Below are 20,707 nucleotides of genomic sequence, written 5' to 3'. Positions count from 1 at the left end.
TTATTGGGATATAAGTTTTTTGAAGTAGCTTCTTTTATTCCTCTCGGTTTGGTGGTGTTGATTTCTATTTTACCTTTTTCATTTCTATTGTGGCTATTTGGGCTCCATATAGCTCTTGAACTTGAATATTGCATGATTTCCTTAGATTTGGAAAGTTTTATGCTATGATTTCAGTGAATAAATTTTTATATCTTTGAATCAACTTCTATTTTTTCCTGCATTTCTGTAATTCTGATACTTTGTTTAGTATATATGCTGCCAAAGCAAGCACAATTCTGATACTTTGTTGTTGTTGCTGTTTTGTTTTTATGAGACAGGTTCTTATGGAGTTCAGGGCTGGCTTCAACTCACTGTGTAGCCCAGGCTGGCCTCAAACTCAGCAATCCTTCTGTCTCAGCCTCCTGAGTGCTGGGATGACAGGTGTGCCAACACACCTGGCTTGTGATACTGGATTTTTGGAGGGAGTCACCTACAGCTTGCATAGTGTGCAGCAAGCCATAGTGTTTGGTATCACTGAGTTTATGGTCTACTTCATCTACCTTGTCTTAATTTTCTGATGCTCTGTCCTCATATTGGCCAAATCTGCTACCCATGCTTTGTTTTATGTATTATTATTATTTTGTAATTTTTAAAATTAGTACATGTTTGTAGAACATATTGGTTATGCTCATTGTGGGGATTAGGTACATGTTATAATGTATCTTAATTCCTTTTGTTCTCTTTCTCTTCCTTTTCCTCCCCTTTTTCCCCATCACAGGGTCCCCTTTCCATTTACCAAGGTCTGTCTCCCTATTTCCTATTGTCTGTCTTTTCTTTAGCTCTTTTATTTATTTAGCTGATCATTATTGTCTCAAAATCTGTCTATTTTCCTACAAATGACTCAAATTCTTTGTGACAGAGTAGTGCTCTGTTCTGTATAAATATACTTTCTTTATTATTATTATCATTTCTTTATTATTATTATTCTTGCATTATTTTTATAATTTCTCATTCTTTACCAAGCTAGTCATTCATATCTTGTTTAATTCAGTTTATTGCTTGTTTTTTCTTTAAACATTTCTTAATAAAATTCCTTATCTGTTTAATAAAATCTTTTTTTAAGTTCATTAAACACTTTATAAGTTTGTTTATGGATTTCTTTCTCAGCACTTCAAACATTTTGACCATTTTGGTATGGATTTCTCTACCTGCAACTCCCTCTACATGAGCGTCCACAAGATCACCCTTAGTGGAGCTAAGGTCTTTAGAGGCATCTTCTTGCCTTGTTTTCTCATATTTCTATTGTTTTTGTGCTTCAGGTTGAAGATTTGCTAGGATAGAAAAATTGTTACTACAGTGGAAACTTTAGTTAGAATCTTTCTCCCTGTTATGGGCCCTTTTATTTGGTTATATTTTGGCGCTTACCTCTCTTTAATTTAGCGTAATATTTGAGAGTCTTATTAGGATCCAGACTTCTTCTGGGGCCTTGATAGCCAGCAACACACAGAAAGGAGAAAAAGAACTGTGGTCATGTGATGACCCAAGCGGTATACAGTAAAAACCAGCTAATAGCAGCAATTCTGACACCTTGGAAATAGCAAAGAAATCAGCAATTATAACAGAATCAAAACAAACTGTATATTAATATACCATAGGAACCAATAAAAGCTACAATTATACCACCCTTAACAAAAGAAAGCAAATCTACAATAATAATATTAACACAAAAACCAACCAAATATGGACTTATGGTAAATGTTTCTATTAAATACAACAACTATACCATCATTAACACTTGAAAAGTATTCAGCAACAATAGCATAGAGTGAAATAACTAAAAAGTAATATAAAGTTCCACAGTAATCAGGTTTAAAAGGAATGAGTGGGGGAAAAGGGAAAATGAAAGAGATAAAATTTGAAAAAGAAAAAAAGGAGGATGACAAAGAGGAGAAAAATCTGTGTTAATGAACTCAGTTAAAGAGTAAAAGAAAGTTAATAGAATCAGGTAAAAATAATAGAAAAAACAAAAAAGAAAAGAAAAACAAGAAAAAGCAATAAAACAAAGAGCAACAAAAGAATATATTAAAAATTCTTTAAAAGAAGGAAGCATAAAACAACCAAATATATTGAAATTTTAGAAAACAATGAATACTGCCTAAATATATAGTTTTAATGAACTAATTTAGTAAAATATGAAGAATATTCCTTAGCTGTCCTCATGTTTTTCTCAGTATTATCTTAGCAAAAAGAGATAGATTACCTAATAGTAATTTACTATGTAGTATTCAAAATCATATCACTTATTTCAGTTCTACTTTCAGACAAGTTCATAATTTAGGTAAGTTAATAAACTTCATGTATCCCAATAGTCAAAGTATAGGATTGTCTATTCAAATTCAAACTTCATATGATTATAGTTTTCCATGCATGGGCTTTTCTATCAGCCTTTAAAAACCATTTATTATTATTACAGTGAGTGGTATTCAAATGAGTGCTATTTTATAGATAGAAAGTATTAAATATACAATAAACTGCATTGTTAAACATTCATTTTGAAATATAAATTTAACAAGCTGAGCATGGTGGTGCCTTCCTGTGACCTTAGCATTCAGGAGGCTGAGGCAGGAGCTTTGCTATGAGTTTGAGGCTAAACTGTGCTACGTAGTAAGTTAAAGGCTAGCCTGAACTACATAGCAAGACCCTGCCTCAAAAATCCATGTATATAGTTATCCTTTTAGTCATACTTGGGTCACTAATATAGTCTAGTAATTTATAGAAAGATTTTAACATCTTCATTATAATCTGCTTGGTTATTTATTTATTTTTTGAGTAGTAAGGATTGAACCAAGGACTTTCCACTGAGCTATGTTCCCAACAGATTTTACTTGGAGGCAGAATCTCACTAAGCTACTAAGTTGCTCCGGCTGAGCTTCAACTTGTGACCCTCCTGCCCCAGCCTCCACACAGGGCTTCTACAGATACTTTTGTATACCTAGGAACTTTCTGTTAACCAAAAGGGGAGAGGGGACAAAACCTCTCCAATGTGTTTCAAATGATTTTCTTTATTTTAAAAAATTCCTGTTTCTTGACTCAAAATAATACCTTGATACTAAATTACAGGAAATATAAGTATGTTGTGGTCACATTTTCTATAGGAGATAGTTTATTTTATATTAAATATGTTTTTATCATTTTCACACACAATGGTTAAGTGGAATTCCCATGTTATTCCTCAGAATGTGTTCTAAATAGTCATTACAACAATGTACCTACTCAGTCTTAGTATCTGATAAGAATCAAGACATAGGAAGTCACGAGGGAGGGAAACGGCAATCTCCCATTCCCATTCAGCTACTTAATGATCTGCAGTGTGTGATTTTAAAAAGCCTGTGATAGTCTTGCCACAGTGAACTGCAGCAGGAAGAACATCGACAGCCTGAGCTGAAGGTATTTTAAGCTTTTTTTTTTTGCACTGAGCAGTTTTTAGCAGAGTTAAGCAGTCTGGCTATGTCATTTTAGAAATGAATATGATGGTTCCTTTTTACAGCTCTAATGAACTACAAAAATGATGGGTGGAATTTCAGATTTCAGGCAGAGATTCTTTTGAACTAAAGAAAATTAAAGACTATTGTCACATCAAAGGTACAAGTGTAAATCTGAGGGTGTTAATGGTATGAATCATGGCCTTTTCATTTCTTTAAAGTATTTTTTTGTATGGTCCGTGATGAGATTTTAAATTGACATTATTTCTAGAACTCTGAAAGGCTGGCAGGAGATTATTATTATCAAAATGACCTGTTAAAAATGGTTGCCTCATAGTCTCACAATTCTTCAACTTAATTGATTGCAAATTAAACTCACCTCCTTATTCTTCAAAAATGTATGAGTAATCACCTCACCCATGTTGGAACTTCATTTGAGAAGAAATAAATACGTTTTACTTTGTGACTGTTACAGAAATGTAAGATATTAGGCAAAGACTTTTTGGTGAGTCATTTTGAATAAAAGAAACTTGTGCAATATATTTTGTTCATTTTCTTAAAATCATGTCTAGATTAATAATATTAGCAGTAGAATATTTCTACTTATGAGTGCTAAATTATTTTCTAATTATTAACATTTTCAACTTTTTTATATGAATTTTACTATCATTCTAGTGGAAATGTGGCACCAGTTGTATTCCAAAAATTGACACTTCCTGGAAACTATATTGAACAACAAAGAAAAAACAATCAAACAAACAACAAAGCTCCCAAAGCATCTCTTTTCAGCAAGACTTGGAAAGAAAAATAATATGAAAAGTCAAAACTCTGTAAATTAGTCAAAATAACTGCTACAAATGAAACTTACATAGACAGTTACAACAAGTGCTCAGAATTGCAAAATGTTGAAAGGGATCTAGCATTTGCAGATCACAAAATATGAGGATGGACATGAATTTTCATTCCCAGGAGACAGCCACCGCCTGACTGTTAACTGCTTTGATCAACTCTGCATTCTCAGAGGGAGTGGTAACTGGCAAGGACGTTGTGGGGAAAAGTCACCCCTTTACAAAATTTCAAAGGAATATATTTTAATAAAAAATGATTCAATGAACTTGCCTACACTGGTTTGCTGTGTATATCTGTGCACGTGTTTGTATAGAGATATTTGCAACAGATATGTCTAAGGTTTTCATTGTATCTTGCTGTTAATATAAAAATAGTTAGGAATGACCCAAATGTCTATATAACTGTGGCCTAGTTCAGTAAATGATGGAATATTTACTCATTGCAATATTATACCATTGTTAAAAAAAATACAAGGACAGTTTTCACTGACAACCATGTTGTAGTAGTTTTCTCAAATTAATCCCTTGTTGAGAACAACTATAAAAGCTAGTTGAAGAAACACATTATTCAAAAGGAGTAAAGTAGCAAACACATCAATCAAGAATCAATGGGAATCTTAGAGATAAAGGCAAATATACTGGGTGAACACCATATCCACCTCTGCTTCACCCCTTAGGGAGATTTGACAAGTCACACCAGGAGCAGGAGAGGATGAGCAGGAGGTTTCAAAGTTCTCTGCAGGCCAGGAAGAAAAAGATTCCTGTTCTGGTAGCCTGTGTGGCCAAGACACCAGGGAATAGACCTAAAGCACACATTCTTCAAGGGTTTCTCGCGAAGGTATCCACTGGCTCCTAAGCCGTCACGTGCAAGGTTCGACACAAGAAACTACGTGGAGCAAAGCAACTGGGAGGACAAAGATTTGAGCACGTTTCAGCAGTAGGCAGTAATACTTCTTTCCCAAGTAGGAGACGAGTGTTAAATGGTTTACTGTTCAGTGACGCTACAGGTAGCGCGTACCGCAGCAATGCCGTTACTAACAGCTTCGGCTGTTTTGAGGAGCACTGAATTCTGTGGCCGTGACTCTGGGTACATGAGTCACTCACTGGTCCATCTCAGCTTTTCATTCACAGTACTAATTCAGTACACTGAAGGATATTTTGTTGTCATCTTTGTTGACATTGATTTATAGAAATTTCATGAAAAAGACACAATGCAGTGATTTTTTTTTGTAAAGGCAAAATCGTTTTTGCCAGGGGCAATGTTCTCATCTTCGCACTGGGGTCATGCAGCTCGGATTTTCACTGGCCACTCTAGTTCATACTACTTAGCAACACGAGGTCTTTATGTGGCTGTATTTGGATCATTTTATTATAAAACTGGAAGGGAATTCGAAAGGTCCTCATTAGAACAGATCTATACAAGGTCCTTTCTGAGAACCCTGACCTCACAGAAGATAAAGTCCTTTAGCTCTGGGAATGTGTATATTCATTTAAGAAGAGTCAAAGAGCACAGGAGAGGAGTGACCAGTGTGGCTGTCAGCCTAAGCGTTGGCCTCTGTCCCCAGGGCCCTAGACTCAGCTGCTCTCACAATGCATCTGCCCGTCAGACCCCCTGGAAGACTGGGCTCACCCACTGAGCGGCCTTAAGTCAGTTAATGGGGCTTTGAATGTGGTGGGTAAAAAAGTAAAAATAGCACTAATGAGTGAATTCTAGCAGTTAGCTCATGTTCCAAGTCTAACAAAGAACACAGATGAGGGAACTGATGCTATTGCAGAGGGGACACAGCTTACAGCTGAATGCGGTTGTGTAAAAAAGCAAGAATTTCTCATCTCCTTCTTGCCACTTTGCCAGGGGATGCTTCTTGCTAGAAAGGGTGTGACTTTTGAACGCTGACAAGCAGCACTTCATTTCCATTGTTATGAGCTTTCCTATGGCATTTAAATGTGCTTTTATTATTCTGTTAACCTGCGTCCTTTGAGAAGTTGTAACTGATTTAAGGAGAGTTTTTCTTCCTTTTTACCCAAGGAAAATAGTTGGAATTTTTCAGTGAAATGGCTAATGAATTTTTTTATAGTCAAAGCCTGGGAGACTAAAGCTCTCTATGCTACATACAAAGGAAAGTACCCGTAGGAATGAATATCTGAATGTTATTCAAGTATGTATGATTAACGAAGGGAAAAGGCATGCCATAGGACTGAGGGAGTCCTGGAAGGAGCAGGGCAAAGGATGCTTCAAAGAGGTCAGTTCTCAGGGATTGTGCTGAGTTTCTGCGTCTTACTAACTGTGCGCCTACAAGGGGAAATTTTGTGATAGCAGCGACATTGCAGGGAGGGACATAGAGAAGGAGGACCTGCACAAGATCAGGAAAGGAAGTCTGAGTTCTCCGTGTAGTTCTGCTACTAAGAAGCGCCGTGCCCCCACTGGGTCCCCTAATTGCTTTAGGGCTCCTTGCTTTATCTCTACCTGTTTCCACAGAGGGTTACATTTCTGACACTGGTTATAATTTGAAAGGTGTATCTGGAGGAGCTGGAAAAATTAGACATGGTTTGTAATAACATCCTAAGGAAATAGGCAAGGTTCAAAGGTTTGAAGCCTGGCTTTGAAATGATCAGTGAATTTGGACAAATATCTGAATTTATCTAGGAGCTATTTTTAACTATATTCTTTTTTGTTTCCTTTTTCCCCCTGGTATTGGGGGGTCAAACTCAGGACCTTGTGCTTGTGAGGCAGGTGCAGTGCTACTGAGCTAAATCCCCGGCCCCCTCTGGGAACTATTTTTATGTTCTGTATATTCCATTTGGACTAGATGGTCACTGAATTTTCTATCAGTAATATTAGCTATTCTTTTTGCTTTTTTTCTTTCCCAGCAAGATTACTACAGGAAATAAGCTGAATCTCTAAATATGTAGCATTATTTCTGGAATACTTCTCTGATGACTTTTGACAAGGATACATCAGAATGATTCAAGGTAGAAACAATTGTTATTAGGATAATTGCAAAAATTTTTGCTATATTTTAATGATGTTTTCTCAGGCTTTATGAAAACTAAACATAAGTTGAAAACCTTAGGTGAAATAAATTTTTATTTTTTATATAACATCAACTATTCATACTGGGTAAGAAGTGGGGCAGAGTAAGTGTTGGAAAAGGTAGCTCATATCAACTTGACAAAAGAGAAAATTAAAACAATTACCAAATACACATTCATGGTCAATATGACATTAGTAATGAATTATTCGAAGATGTAACCATTTATCTTTTCCTTTTAAAATATAAGACATCAATTTGAAAGGGTTAGAAGTATTTTATTTGACTGAAGCAGATTACAGTGTACAATGATAGTTTTAGTGTTTTCTTTATTGTAATCTCACTCAGGCAAATTTAAACAGCGATTAAAGTTGCTTACATTATAATTGGCTTACCTAAATTCTAAGTAATGCTATTTTACTTTTTATCAAATTTTCAAAATGAGCATAAAAGAAATGACAACATAATGTAGAAAACCTTTCAGAGAAAAATAGTACCATAACCAAAAGTATTATTTCAGAAACGTATTCTGATGTCAGATACATAGTAAGCTATTTGATAATTTTTCATAGGAAACTGAAGTACTAGGCTGTTTGACTTCACAGCTCTATTTTACACTTCAAGAAACAAACGTAGTCCATGTAGTAAACTTTCCAAGGTCAGGTTATCACTGGTAATAGAATATATTGCTTTATTTGTATCTTACACAGCCCAGTGCCTAACAATGTAGAGTTACGTGCTCACTTGTCATTGAACGTTAACCATTTGATGATATATCGTTCTGCAGTTATTGTATTTGCTCTCTATTTCTTTTCCTGTTAAGTTGAACAGGCAGAAGAGCAATTCGACAATAACCTTTGCTCACTGTCCTACTCATAATAGTATCCAGCTACATGAAGGGGCTCTATAAGTTGGCACTATCTGATTAGACCTGAAATTACTTCCAGGATGTGCCCCCATAAAAAAGTGTCATTAATCTGGTTTGTTGTACTGTTGTCTTTTGCGGTGTGAATTAGCTCTGCCAGCATCTGGCTGAGATCAACTTCTTTCACGAAGCTCACTAAAATCCATTTTTAATAACGAATGTATAACAGATGTCCTAGGTTAAGGATTTTTAGCAAAGCTCACTGGTAACTTGAGTGTTAAGAACCATAGTTGGTTGCAGTCATTGAAAATAATTCACCTGGATAATATAGGATCTGGCAAGGTCAAACTTTGATGAAGATAATTATAACACCAGAAAAAATAATGCAATTTATTTCCTGAGTTACTTTGTCATAAGTTTTTTCAACTGTAAACATTATAAGAGATCACAGAAACATGATCTTAATAGTTGATAGCAAAACTTTGTAAAGAAAGTGTTTCTATCACTAGAAAGATGACAAAACCATAATTGTCATTTCCAGTGAAGAATTGTCAAGTGAATTAAAAGCTGTCTATTTCATGGGCACTGATGACCAGTCGCCTTAAATGCCAGTAAAGCATGAAAGTATCCACAATTCAAATGTTTTCCTTAAAGTTTGGTGGCTCTCATATTTTTCCATTTTGAAAAATAAAGCCTTTAATTTCATAGAAAGAATGCGAACACTTCCACGAAATGAAAATATTGTTGCATTTGTCATCTATGTTTCATGGTTGATCTGAAACTTCACATAGGTGACATTTTCATTAGGGCATAGTCTGGAGAAATCTAAAATTTCAACATGTCATTTGCTTATATTGAAAACAAATGGCTCAACAGACTTGCCTGTAGTGTTGCCTGGATGGTGTGAATGTCTTAACTACAGCTCAAGACAAATCTTAGAGGTAAGATTCATCGAGCGTTGATTCTTCATCTTACGAGTCTAAAGTTCGGAGATATCCTGAGCATAAGAGCATCACAAGAACTCACAGCACTCTTGGTGCAGCTCTTGGTCAGTTCTACAGTAACCTCCACACAAGAGAAGCGAATGTAAACAGAATGAAACGATTCCGAATTCACTCACTGTGTAAATCGAGTTCAGACCTCACATGACACAAAAGAGTCTTTTACCCGGGCTCCTGTGTCTTTTAAACTACAGTGCAGTCTATGTTACTTTTTAAAAACCAGTATCTACTGAAGCCAGGAATTTCATTCTGTAAATGTGTCAATCATATTGAAAAAAACCAGTATGAAGTAAACTTTGCGTACAACCTTACAGTGAATGGAAACAGAAAAATACAAGCAGCGCCTTCTCACACAGCGAACACTAATGACAGATTGCCGGCTTCAGACCCTTCCACACGTGTGCTTATTATTCAGTCCCTCTGGCCACCATGGTCTCTATGCCAGACAGAAGAGAAAAGTGTCTTCAGAGACTGTCAGGATGGCATGCCTTCAATTGCCTGGGTCAGCGTGCACCAGACAAGGTCCCGTTTCCCCATCGTAAAGCGCTGGTAAGGGTCCTGCGTGTGCTGTCTACTGTCCTTGTTGCTTCTGTCCTGGAGAACCGGGTTTGCCAGAATTCTCTTCAGGGCGTGGTGCCGGAGAGACAGGAAACTGAAATCCGTAGCCATTGTACCCGTCCAAATAGACGCATTGGAAGAAACTGATGGGAGCTAAGGCAGAGGGCATGACGGATGTTAACGCATGCAAAATATGAGCAGGAGCGGGTTTAGAACCCAGTGAGACAGGGTGGTGACAGCTCCTGGCACGTTACTACACCTCTCTGAGCCTTGGACTCTCCGTGCGTACGGACAAGACATGGCAAACTTCACAGATGTGAAAATTAGAGTCAGCGTAGGTGGAGTGCTTAGAAGCCTTCCCGGAATACTGTAAGCCCTTAGTAAGCGAGAATACAAATGTCCTCGTGGAGAGTGGAGAGTACCCAGCTGCTCCGTGCATAAAATCTATGGTGTGCACGGCCATCATAGAGCTGGTGCATGTCGGAACACACCTTGTCATATGCAAGGTAACGGGGGTGTGGGGAGGCAGCTTTCCTCCCCTCAGACCCTCGCTCCATGCCGTTTCTGTGTGGGAGTCCGGTGAGCAGGACTGGAACTTCTGAATGTCAGCCCAGTAAACCTCTCCTCCTGTAACTTGGGGTGCAGGGCATTAGTTCCAGTGACGAGAAACTGTCTGAGACAAGTGACTACCTTCCTGCTGAGCCTTAAGCACTATCCTGACACATTGGTTTCACTGCCATAAGCTGTTAATGAAAATATCATTATGGAAGCAAGTTTCACAGCTTACACAAGAGGCTGAAGGACATGAGGCTATCGACCTATCTTATCAGATGAAAACAGAAAATATTGTTTAGAAGCAACAATTCCCCTAATCAAACTTAAAATATTTGGTGCCCCCCCCCTTTTTAACTAAAAGCAACTATATTCTTTTTAAAATTTTTAATTAAATTTTTATTTTGAGAAAACTGTAGAAATAATTGTACGAAATAACAGAGATATCCTATGTACTTTCACCCAGTTGCCATTAATGGAAACTTATTGTGAAACTATAACACAATATCCCAATCAGGAAACTGGCACTGAAGCTATCTACTTGTTTATTGAATTATGTTTCAATATTTATGAAATAAGAAGTGTTGAGTGTTTATGCAACATGGAAGCAGGTGAAAACTAGCAGGCTAGCAGCTGGGAAAGTGTTGCTGTGTAAATCGGGAACACGCCCGGGTTGATTTCTAATTTCTTTTCTTATGGATTTTGCAATAACACTTAAAATTACCATTAAACTGTATGTATGCTTCTTTATGTTTCCCACAACCCGAGTATATTGTTTATAATTAGTATCTTTTATCTGCCACAGCAGCCTCTGCATATAGTCAATACTTGGAACACAGTAGGCCTCCGTATTTTATCAATGAAGAAACTATTGATGCAAAGTAGAAAGCCTTTGGTACCGTAAAGGGCATTTTGTAATTTCCTGCACATTATATAAGAAGAAGTACCGAAGCCATGGACAGCATGTCCTCAGAAAAATGTCTCGTTCTATATTTTAAAAGCATGATGTGAGCCAGACTTCAGTTATATCCATTTCAAAAACTGCTTCCTGTGATCTGTCCAGGGATGACTTTATTTAATGCATATGTGGATCTGAAATTCATCATTTTACCACCTGAACAAAATGTCTAATTTGAAGACACTGGGATAATGAGACTCTTGAACACTGAATAGTGTGCATATGAATGTTGATTGCATTCTAAATTTAAGGGTCCCAAAGATTGGATATTAAGGGGCTGCCACATAGCTAGACAAATCCAAAAGAACTTTGAATCTTAGAAGTGAATTTTCAAGCAAATGAATTGCTAAAGCCTTTTTCTACATTTTTCTACTTGATATAAAAAAATTCATATCCCTTCAACTGATGTATTATACAGAAGACAGTAACAGACATTGAAGCAAGGCATCAATCAAGTATCTGGCATCAGAGCCATGTAGAAATGGCTCACAATAGATGCCACTTCAGTCATTGCTCCTAATTTTCCCAACTCTGCTTCTTGGCTGACACAAAAATGACAAATTCCTCCTTGAAATATAAGTGACTCATTTTAATGTTATTCTCATATCCGCTAAAAATCGTTTTTCTTATAATACTGGACTTCTAGAGAGGATCGAAAGTTTAAATCTGTACATACCATCTTTAATAAAGAATGATTTAATAGTTTTGATCTAATTATGAACTTACTTTTTTGCTTCTTTGGGGAAGGCACATCTTCAGTTTCTTCTAATGCATACAAAAATAAGAAAATGAACATTTACAGATAGTATAGAAACATACTGTGGCTCTGAGAAAGACTACACAAGACCACAGCACAAAAGAAACGTGAGTTAGTTCCTGCCAGGTTTGTATTCAGATTCTGTTTAATCTTTCAGCGTGAAATTTAACAGGCAAAGTGAGGATGGGACAAGAGGTGATGGAAGAGGCAATGACATGCCCCACACCCTTGGGTGCTGGATCCTGGCAGGTAAGAACTAGTTCCCATACTCAGTTCTTGAGAGGAGGTTACTGCTGCTCAGAGTTACAATACTGCAAGGGTACCAGCCCTCTGCCTCCTCAAGCATCAATCATTTTACCATGTTGGGCATGTCATACTCTCGGTTTTCAGCCATTCTGAAGTAGATCTTCAATAGGTACACTTCTGTGGAATGGAAAGTCAGCCTTCCTCTCTAACTGTGTTTTGGTGCCCTTGTTTAACTTGGTTCTACCTGCCCTGGAGCTCTTTCCAGTCTCCCGTGAACACGACTCCACTCTGCTTTGCGAAAATGACCTTCTGGTATCCACAAATGACCAAGTACCCGTGGGACTTATCTTCCTGTGTCTAGGGGATTTCACTTAACATGATGACCGCACTTCCACTCACATTCCTGCAAATGACAAGAGTGGGTTCTTCTTGTGGCTATACGACATTTCCCTGTGCATATTCACCACATTTTCTTTATCCATTCATCCGCTAATGGGCACCAAGTTTGATCCCATATCTTAGCTACCGTCTGTGAACAGTGCTGCAGGGAATATGGGAGTTCAAGTGTCACTCTGCTGTAATGCTGCAGGTATGTGCTTGGTGTGGCATTGGTAGATCACACAGTAGTGACCTTTCGTTAGTTGATAAGAATCTCTACACTAACGGCTATACTAATGCACGTTCCTGCAAAAGGTGAAGAGCTCTCTAGAAGAGTGTCTTAGTACACGAATAAATATAGATTGTATTTTACAAGACTTAAAAATACTCATGCGTTTCCTTTTGACTTTTCTCAGTGCAGAGTTTTTCACGTTGTCAGGTAAGCTTGGTCGTTGCTACAGAACTTATACTTCAATGGCACGAACAATTCTTCGGCAAACTATTATTATCTACAAAAGTGTTGGAAGTGGAGCAGAAATTCTACTTCATACTGAGCTCAAACTCAGTATGAGTTTGCCAGAAAATCTTCAGGAAGCAAGATTAAAAACCCCCACAAATTCAGTTCAAACTCTCACATTTCCGATGGAGACATATTCTTCTGGAAAGACTTGATCAAGGTCATAGGTTTGATCAAGCAGGTTTTTCTGAGTATTTGTCCTGCATTTTAAATTTAGCATCTTTTCTTCCCTTTGTTTTTTTTTCAGTCTTCCTCTCTCTTTTCTCTTCCTCCCTTCCTTCCTCCCTCTTTAACGATAGTGCTGCTAATATAGTAGATTTATCATTTTTTCTTAACAAAAACTGATCTTTGATGAAATGATAGTATTATACTCTTTGAGGAAGTGGTAATTTTTTGATCCTTGATGACATGATGATTTTGAAGGAATAATTCTGCAGATTAGTCAGTAAATGCACCTGATAATTATGAGTAAATAAGTTAATGCCTCACCAGCTTATTTCATATGAGGAAATATATTTTCTAAATAATATAATAAAATTTTATTACAAAAAATAAGTCTAGCCATGTATACTTTGGTCATAAAAGCTGGCAACAAGGTTAAGAATATTTGCATAAAATAAGACAGACAAAACATCACACAGTCTTGAGAGGAAACAGGAAAAAGAGCCGAGGATGACAAAATTACCTTTAGCTTTCTTTGAAGCTGGCACATCTTCAAAATCTTCTCCTAAAATGCAGAAAAAAGACACAGAAAATTACAGTCTGATGTTGCAGTTTTCTCAAAGAGGGAACATTGTCTTTAAGGCTTTTGAGAGTCAGAAGATCTCTTGGTCTAAAAGCTCAGCATCCAGTGCTCCATGAGAGCTCCTGAGCAGACTGTCCTCCAAGCTGAGGGAACGTGCAGGGAGTGCAGCGGCCCAGTGGTCACAGCAGGGAAAGGGCATGGGTGACCTTCCCTACAGTCCACCCCTGATGTGCCTCTCACCCTCTGACTTTGAAAACCCTTTCAAAAAGTCATAATTGCATTTGGGATATAGGAAAATTTGAAGTAAATGGATTCATACACAGGTTAGATCATGGAACAAAACCTACCCATACCATTTATTAGCAGATTGGTGGGGAAGGTTAGCCTTTTTTGGCAATTCTAAGAATCCAGGAGAAAAACTGATGCATACACATAGGTCAATTAATCCTCGACAAAAGCATCAGAAAGGCACAAGGGGAACAGGAAGTCTCTTCTATAAATGGTGTGGGGAAAACTGGGAGTCTACACACAAAATAATTAAATTGAAACTAGCTTTTATCATACACAGAAATCAATTAAAAAGGAATTAAATACTTAAACATGAGACCCCAAACTGTAAAAATTATAGAAGGAAATTTAGGAGCAAAGCTCTTTGAGCATGATCAGGGCAGTGACTTTATGGATGTCAAAGGTACAGGCAACAAAATTAAAGATATCCAGGTGTTCATTGCACGGTTCTAAACAGCAAAGGAAACAATCAACAAAAGAAACAGGCAACCTGTGAAATGGGAGAGAATATTTGCAAATCACATACTGATACAAGACAAATATCTGAAATATATAAGAAACGCATACACCTTAACGAAAAAAAAATCCCAAATTTAAAATGTTTAAAAAAAGACACAATTGGCCAACAGGCACATAAATGTGCTCACCTAACATCACTAGTTATCATGGAAATAAGATCCAAATCACAAGAAGATAGCATATCTGTCTGATGGCTATTGTCAAAAATTCACATAATAACAAATGTTGGCAAAGATTGGCATAAAAGGGGACTGTACGGTGTCGACTGGAATGAAAATTGGTACAGTCATTATGGTAAGAAGTACAGAAGATTCTAAAATAATTAAAAATATAAATACCATATGATCCAGCAGCACTGTTTGTGCATAGCTATCTCTCCATGTATATACCTATCATATTGTGTTCTTGAAATTTTCTGAGAAAGTAAGTTTTAAATGTTCTCAGACAAAAACACACACATACACTCACACAGAAGTCAACTTTATACCATGATGGATTTGTTAATTAGCTTAAATTTGATAATCATGACGTAATGTACATGTACATCCAAATATTAGATTGCATATCTTAAATATATATAAATTTATACTAAAGCTTCAATACATAAGCAATAATTCAAGTTGTATCATGTAAATCACTTAATCTTTTGCACAATCAATCACAGGCACATACTGGAATAATGTGGAAGCAATTATGTCAGAGGTAATGCTAATAAAATAGAGGAATCTTTTAATTTTATTGCAAACTTTAGTACTTATAAATATCTAAAAGAGGTCCAATTTTGGATTATTTGTTTATACTTTGCATACTACCCATTCATTAATAAATAAAAAGGAGTAAAATAGGACATTATGCAGATTTTCTCTGAGAGGGAAGAAATGCGACCTTTATGAAGACATTCTATTGTGAAAAAGAACAAAATTAGTAGGATTTCACAGTACCTTATTAAAGATTTAATCTGTCCTAAAGAATATTTACAAAGTATGATTTGAAATATGCTGAATGTATAGATTTTAATAATATATTACAGTGCACTACACAAGACACATTGCCAATAATTCCTCTAAAAATATTACCCTTCACTTCAACCACACTGACCATTTTCTGAAGCCATTCCCAAAGTCCTCTTTTGTGAGTATCTTTAGTGCTGTCATGGCTGCTTTTGTGTCCAAAATCGCTTCAAAACGTTTCCCTTTCATGGTCACTTTGACTTTGGGCAAGAGCCAGAAGCCACATGCGGCAGATTCGGTGAATAAGATGGTACCAGCCTGCCTTTCTACTAGACAGCGCTGAAAGCGACATTCACTGCATTTTTGATCACACCTTGCAAAGAAGATTGTGGAAGCTGAGTTACAGAATTGCTTTAGAAAACAGTGGCAAGGATGATGAGATGTGTTTGAAGCAAGGCGGATATTTTGAGGAGGCTTCATGGCAATGTGTTTTTACTGTAATTTTTAAAATTTTAAGCATTCATTATATATTTTGATGCACCTCAAAAATAGTTATTTAAATCCTGGAAAAATGAAAGAAAGACACAAGTGGTTATATGATGTTTTCACGCAACAGAGTAATGTAACTATATCTTAAAATGTCAGAGTATCTAATAGAAATCATTCTACTTTCAGTAAGGATCTGTTTATTTCTGTGGAAGACTGGTACAAAAATGAAAGGAGGTAAGGCCCCTTTCTACAGGAACATACATTTTATTTTTGTAAACTGTAGCACACTTAACACTAAATACTTATTCTCTAGATTCACTTATTTCCCCTGGAGAAGTAAATTTGAGAATAAAAACCTTCATATCACCAAATTTTGTATTCTGACAAGGTATCAACTGGCTATCGGAGATGAACTCTGCAGAGCATGGGCTGTGTGCTCTGCTTGCTCATAGGAGGGGCAGAAGTCGGAGAAGGTGAACTGCAGGCTTACACCAGTTCCTATGTAGATTCAGCCTCTGTGCAAGCAAATTCACAGCAATGAAAATTTACTGAACGGGAATAATGCACTTCATTTGTTACCATTCAGGGCTCAGAAAAGGAAGAAGACACTTGTAGTCCACTGACACTTGCAACTCGCACAGTGACTGAGTGGTGGTTTTGATAAAACAAATACTCGACTCCGAAAAGGTGTAATCACAAAGGGAAGATCAAAATGTTCCAATGGAATTTTAAAAAACGATTTGATGTTCGGGGGGTGGGCTGTCAGGGAAATCATTTAAGAAGAAAGCCAAATTCACAATGGACCTTAGAATAATGTAACAGAAGGATCAGATGACAAATTTAAGGTAAAGATAACAATATAAAGAAGTCAAAGATGGCTACAGACAGAGAATATTTGGGAAGTGCAGGGATGTTCTAGAGAGGTTGGATAAACTGATCACATGGAAGATCTTATGTTGGGCTGGAGAGTCTGAACTGTATTTCATATTCAATGAAAGTTGTTCAGAAAAGAAATAATGTGTTATTTGGGAACAATCTAATATAGTATTTGGGGAAAATAAATTAGACTAGAACATAAGAGTAGATTCAGAGAAAAAATAGCAAAGTATTTAAACAACATAGAAACAATGATTTCTGCAAGTAGACATCACTAAGATGGTGAAGGGAGACAAAGAATTTACAGAGAAAGTTCAAAAATATTAAGTATGCATGAGTGTGAGAGATCAGAACAGTGATGGTGTGGAGGAGATTGTGGTACGGTACTACCAGCCCTCAAGAACGAATTGAGTTCATAAGTCAAGGGTTCACTGCAGCTCATATTTTAACACCACCTGCTGGGCTCTGTTGGATGATTTTCTTGTGCTCGCCCTTCCACTGCTGACCAGACAAGATGAGGTAGGTGCTCTTCTACTGAATCTCCTGTCCAGATAGGGCGGAGGCTAAGTGCTTCCCACGGCCACAGAGCCTGAATGTGAACCAGAATCCATCTAGATTGGGGCCTCTTAAATGAAGATTTATGTTTATTTTGTGAACAGTGCATCTGTAGGCTATCCCTTGGTCTAAGCACTATACTTATGGACAAATTTCACCTCCTCAGGAACTCTCTGAAGAACGCTGATACCACTGCTAGTTCCCAGTTTCAGATAGGACCCTCGAAGGCCAGAGAGACTCAAGATCTCAACAACACATAATTAAAGGAACGGGGATTCGGATTCAGCTGTTGTGGCTCCAGAGATTGTGCTCTTAACCAGCATACCATGCTGACCCTGCCACCTCTTGAGGATAAACATCTAAGAGCAACTGTTTCAGATTCCAGAATCCATGTGTTGTACTGTCTCACATGAACCTGCTGCAGGCCTGGACGGAGTCTAGGGACGTGGGAGCCATGCTTGCGTGTGGAGCAGAGATGAAGGCGGAGGCTTCTGCCCACCTTCAGGAGCAGATTGTGCCCAGTGTGTTCCTCTTCTCCTCCATCTGTTCTCTTTCAGAGGGAAGAACTAGCAGGGTTTGTCACCTTTGAAAATGATAATGACACACAAGAGATGAGGATAGTACCTGCTTGGTCTGCCCTACTACTGTAAGTGATTTGGCACTTACAGTCCACAATTCAAAGAAAAATGCACCACCATGACTTTGCAGTTGTGGGTCCATTCTTTACTTACACAGAAACTTAGACTCCAAAGGGCCTGGAGCATCAGAGAACCCATCTTCTTTTTTAAGGCAGATGCCATCACCATTACAGGGTCAGAAATGAGTGAGAGGTCTTACCTGAGGGCCACTATTTCAGTGTTTTCTACATGCTGCCTTCAAGGGTTGGGCTTTATTTTTATCACTCTTTTTACTTCTTGAGTTAGTGGATACAGATACAAGGATATTTCAATAGGTATGAGTGAAACCAATAAAATGGTCATGATAGAGAGGCCTGGATTTGGTACTTTTTCCTGTTGGATCTTCTCATTAACTGAAGAAATTTTATCTTTATCCCATTCTACAATCTGTCTTATCTAAAATTAAAGGCTGTTTCAACACTTAGGAAAAATGTTATTCTGAAATCAAGTGTAAGTGAACAGGCAGAAATTCTTTTTGCCCTTTGATGGAAAGTTTTTATCAATCTCCAGGCCTGACCTGCAGTCATAGGTTAAAAAGAATTTCAAGGGAGGTGGAGTTTTTGGAAAAGGTCAGGTGTTAAATCTCAGTCACCACAGAGCCAAGGATAGCACAGACTGTGAGGCTGAGAATGGAAGGAACAACTGAGGCTGATAATGGAAGAACCAACATAGGCATTAGAGTCTGTATACTGTGTGTGAGTATAACTGCAGTCTAGCCTCAGGACCGTTGTTTAGGGTTATATGTGTCTACACAAGCTTGATATATGAACCTGAGAATTTAATGCTGGAAGTCACAGATTCTGTCATTCTTAATAAGCTATCTTATTTTGGCTCCAGTTTTTATTCTCTATGAGTGGCTATCATTTCTTTTCTTCACCAGAACGTGTTACCATATTAAAGAAAAAGACTCCAATGAACGCTTTTTATATGGGTTGTATCTACTGCTGATTACCATAAAAATTCAAACAAACACTCTGGGAACCACTAAGCCCATATTCCCACAGTCAGAGCAATGATGTACTATTTGTCATGTAGTCTCCGAGCTACTCAATTATATGAGAGTGAAAAAGGAAACGGACTCAGTATGCTTATGCAAAACTGTTTTGACCTTAAAGAACACCGGACAAAAATCCCTGACACTCTAGAGATGCACACACCAGAATTTGAAAATTGCTACTCTACACAAAGAACTCCACTGGTGTGAAATATCCAGCATATTACAGAAGGAAATACAACTTGTCAAAGAAAAGCGATTATTTAAACAAGTCAGTTTGCAAGGCATTTATACTAATTTCAGTTTATAGTAAAATAATGCAAAATATAAGGAAGAGCAAAAATAAAGCAAAATTGGAATCCTCAAAGGAAGAATCATGAAACAGGAAAAGCTTGGCTGTATTTCTATCTGATCATATATGTTTTGTGGAAAACTTGCTATATACAATATCATTATTTTCCAAATAACGAATGTTAATTTTGCATTAGAGGATCAATTTTAAATTGAATTTAAAGAACTAGTGAAAGTGAAATTATAGGATGTTCATAGATGAAAATTTTAAACTATATTTGAAGTATCACTTCTAAATTTGAATAACTGGAATAGATTGAACATCATTATCATATATGAGCAAATAAATGACCTGGAAACATATTTATAGTTTCTCATGGGTGAATTGGAATCTGTTTCATCATCATATCAACTATGTTACTCATCATGTATATTTTGTGATGTAACCCATGTGCTTATAATACAAAAAGTAAAAATTTCAGTATAGTTTTACAGTCAAAATAAGAACTACCTAGACACTTTTCTTTGCTCATTTATGAAATTCTCAGTTTTTCAGCAATCATAACAAGTACTACCATGAATTCTTTTACTGTGCGAGGTACTGCATATGTGTTTCACTTAAGTTATATAAGACACCTATCAGATATCTAGAAAATCTCCATTTTACAAGAGATCTTTGAGATTCAAGATTTGTAAAAGAGCAATGACAAACATTTCGCCAAACGTGCATTGTACATAGAATTTCTCTGGGGCCAGGCAAAGGAGAGTTCAGAGGGGTACAAAGCAACTCCTGCATATTTAGGGGCGTCTGTCAAAAGCAACAGCTCCAGTTTTTATTTTCCCCTCCTGGGCCTGCCTCCCTGAATTTAATTGGCTCACTCTTGGCCTAAAACCTGAGGTGGTTTTAAACCCAACCAAAACCGAGTGAGACGTTCTTCCTCCATGTTATTTCATTTCGTCATTTCACGTATTTTGACACAAGAATTTGAGAGGTGAAACCTGCCCCTAACTGGGCAAGGCACGCGAGGTCATGTCAAATCGCCACCCTCCTCCTCCTCGATACCCACTCACGATCGCCTCCTACACACCGACCACTACTAACCCACCTATTATTTTAGCTTATTTAATCATGCAGAAATGTCCATGTAATAAA

At 37.2% G+C, this 20,707-nt stretch overlaps 1 protein-coding gene across 17 annotated transcripts in view; it reads right to left on the bottom strand.

Annotated features, from left to right (window-relative positions):
* Positions 1-7,595: 7,595 nt before the first annotated feature.
* The window catches only part of Trdn (triadin), a 335,361-nt gene continuing 322,249 nt past the window's right edge, over positions 7,596-20,707 (bottom strand). For 13 of the 17 annotated variants that reach the window (XM_087190174.1, XM_087190177.1, XM_087190171.1 and 10 more), the window contains 3 exons: positions 13,856-13,897; positions 11,999-12,037; positions 7,596-10,395 (listed from right to left, as the gene is read on the bottom strand). In XM_087190174.1, the coding sequence (XP_087046300.1) occupies positions 10,016-10,395; positions 11,999-12,037; positions 13,856-13,897 (461 nt within the window). In that variant the 3' untranslated portion in view covers positions 7,596-10,015. Of the gene's footprint in view, positions 10,396-11,998; positions 12,038-13,593; positions 13,626-13,855; positions 13,898-20,707 lie in introns of those variants that run through there. The other 4 variants (XM_087190184.1, XM_087190183.1, XM_087190172.1 and 1 more) reach the window with 3 other exon arrangements.

This window comes from Heterocephalus glaber, unplaced genomic scaffold (genome assembly GCF_053883595.1).
Source record: "Heterocephalus glaber isolate CG9 unplaced genomic scaffold, H.glaber_assembly_v1.0 deba00001550, whole genome shotgun sequence".
Classification (NCBI taxonomy): domain Eukaryota; kingdom Metazoa; phylum Chordata; class Mammalia; order Rodentia; family Bathyergidae; genus Heterocephalus; species Heterocephalus glaber.
This window is presented reverse-complemented; position numbering and strand designations above follow the sequence as displayed.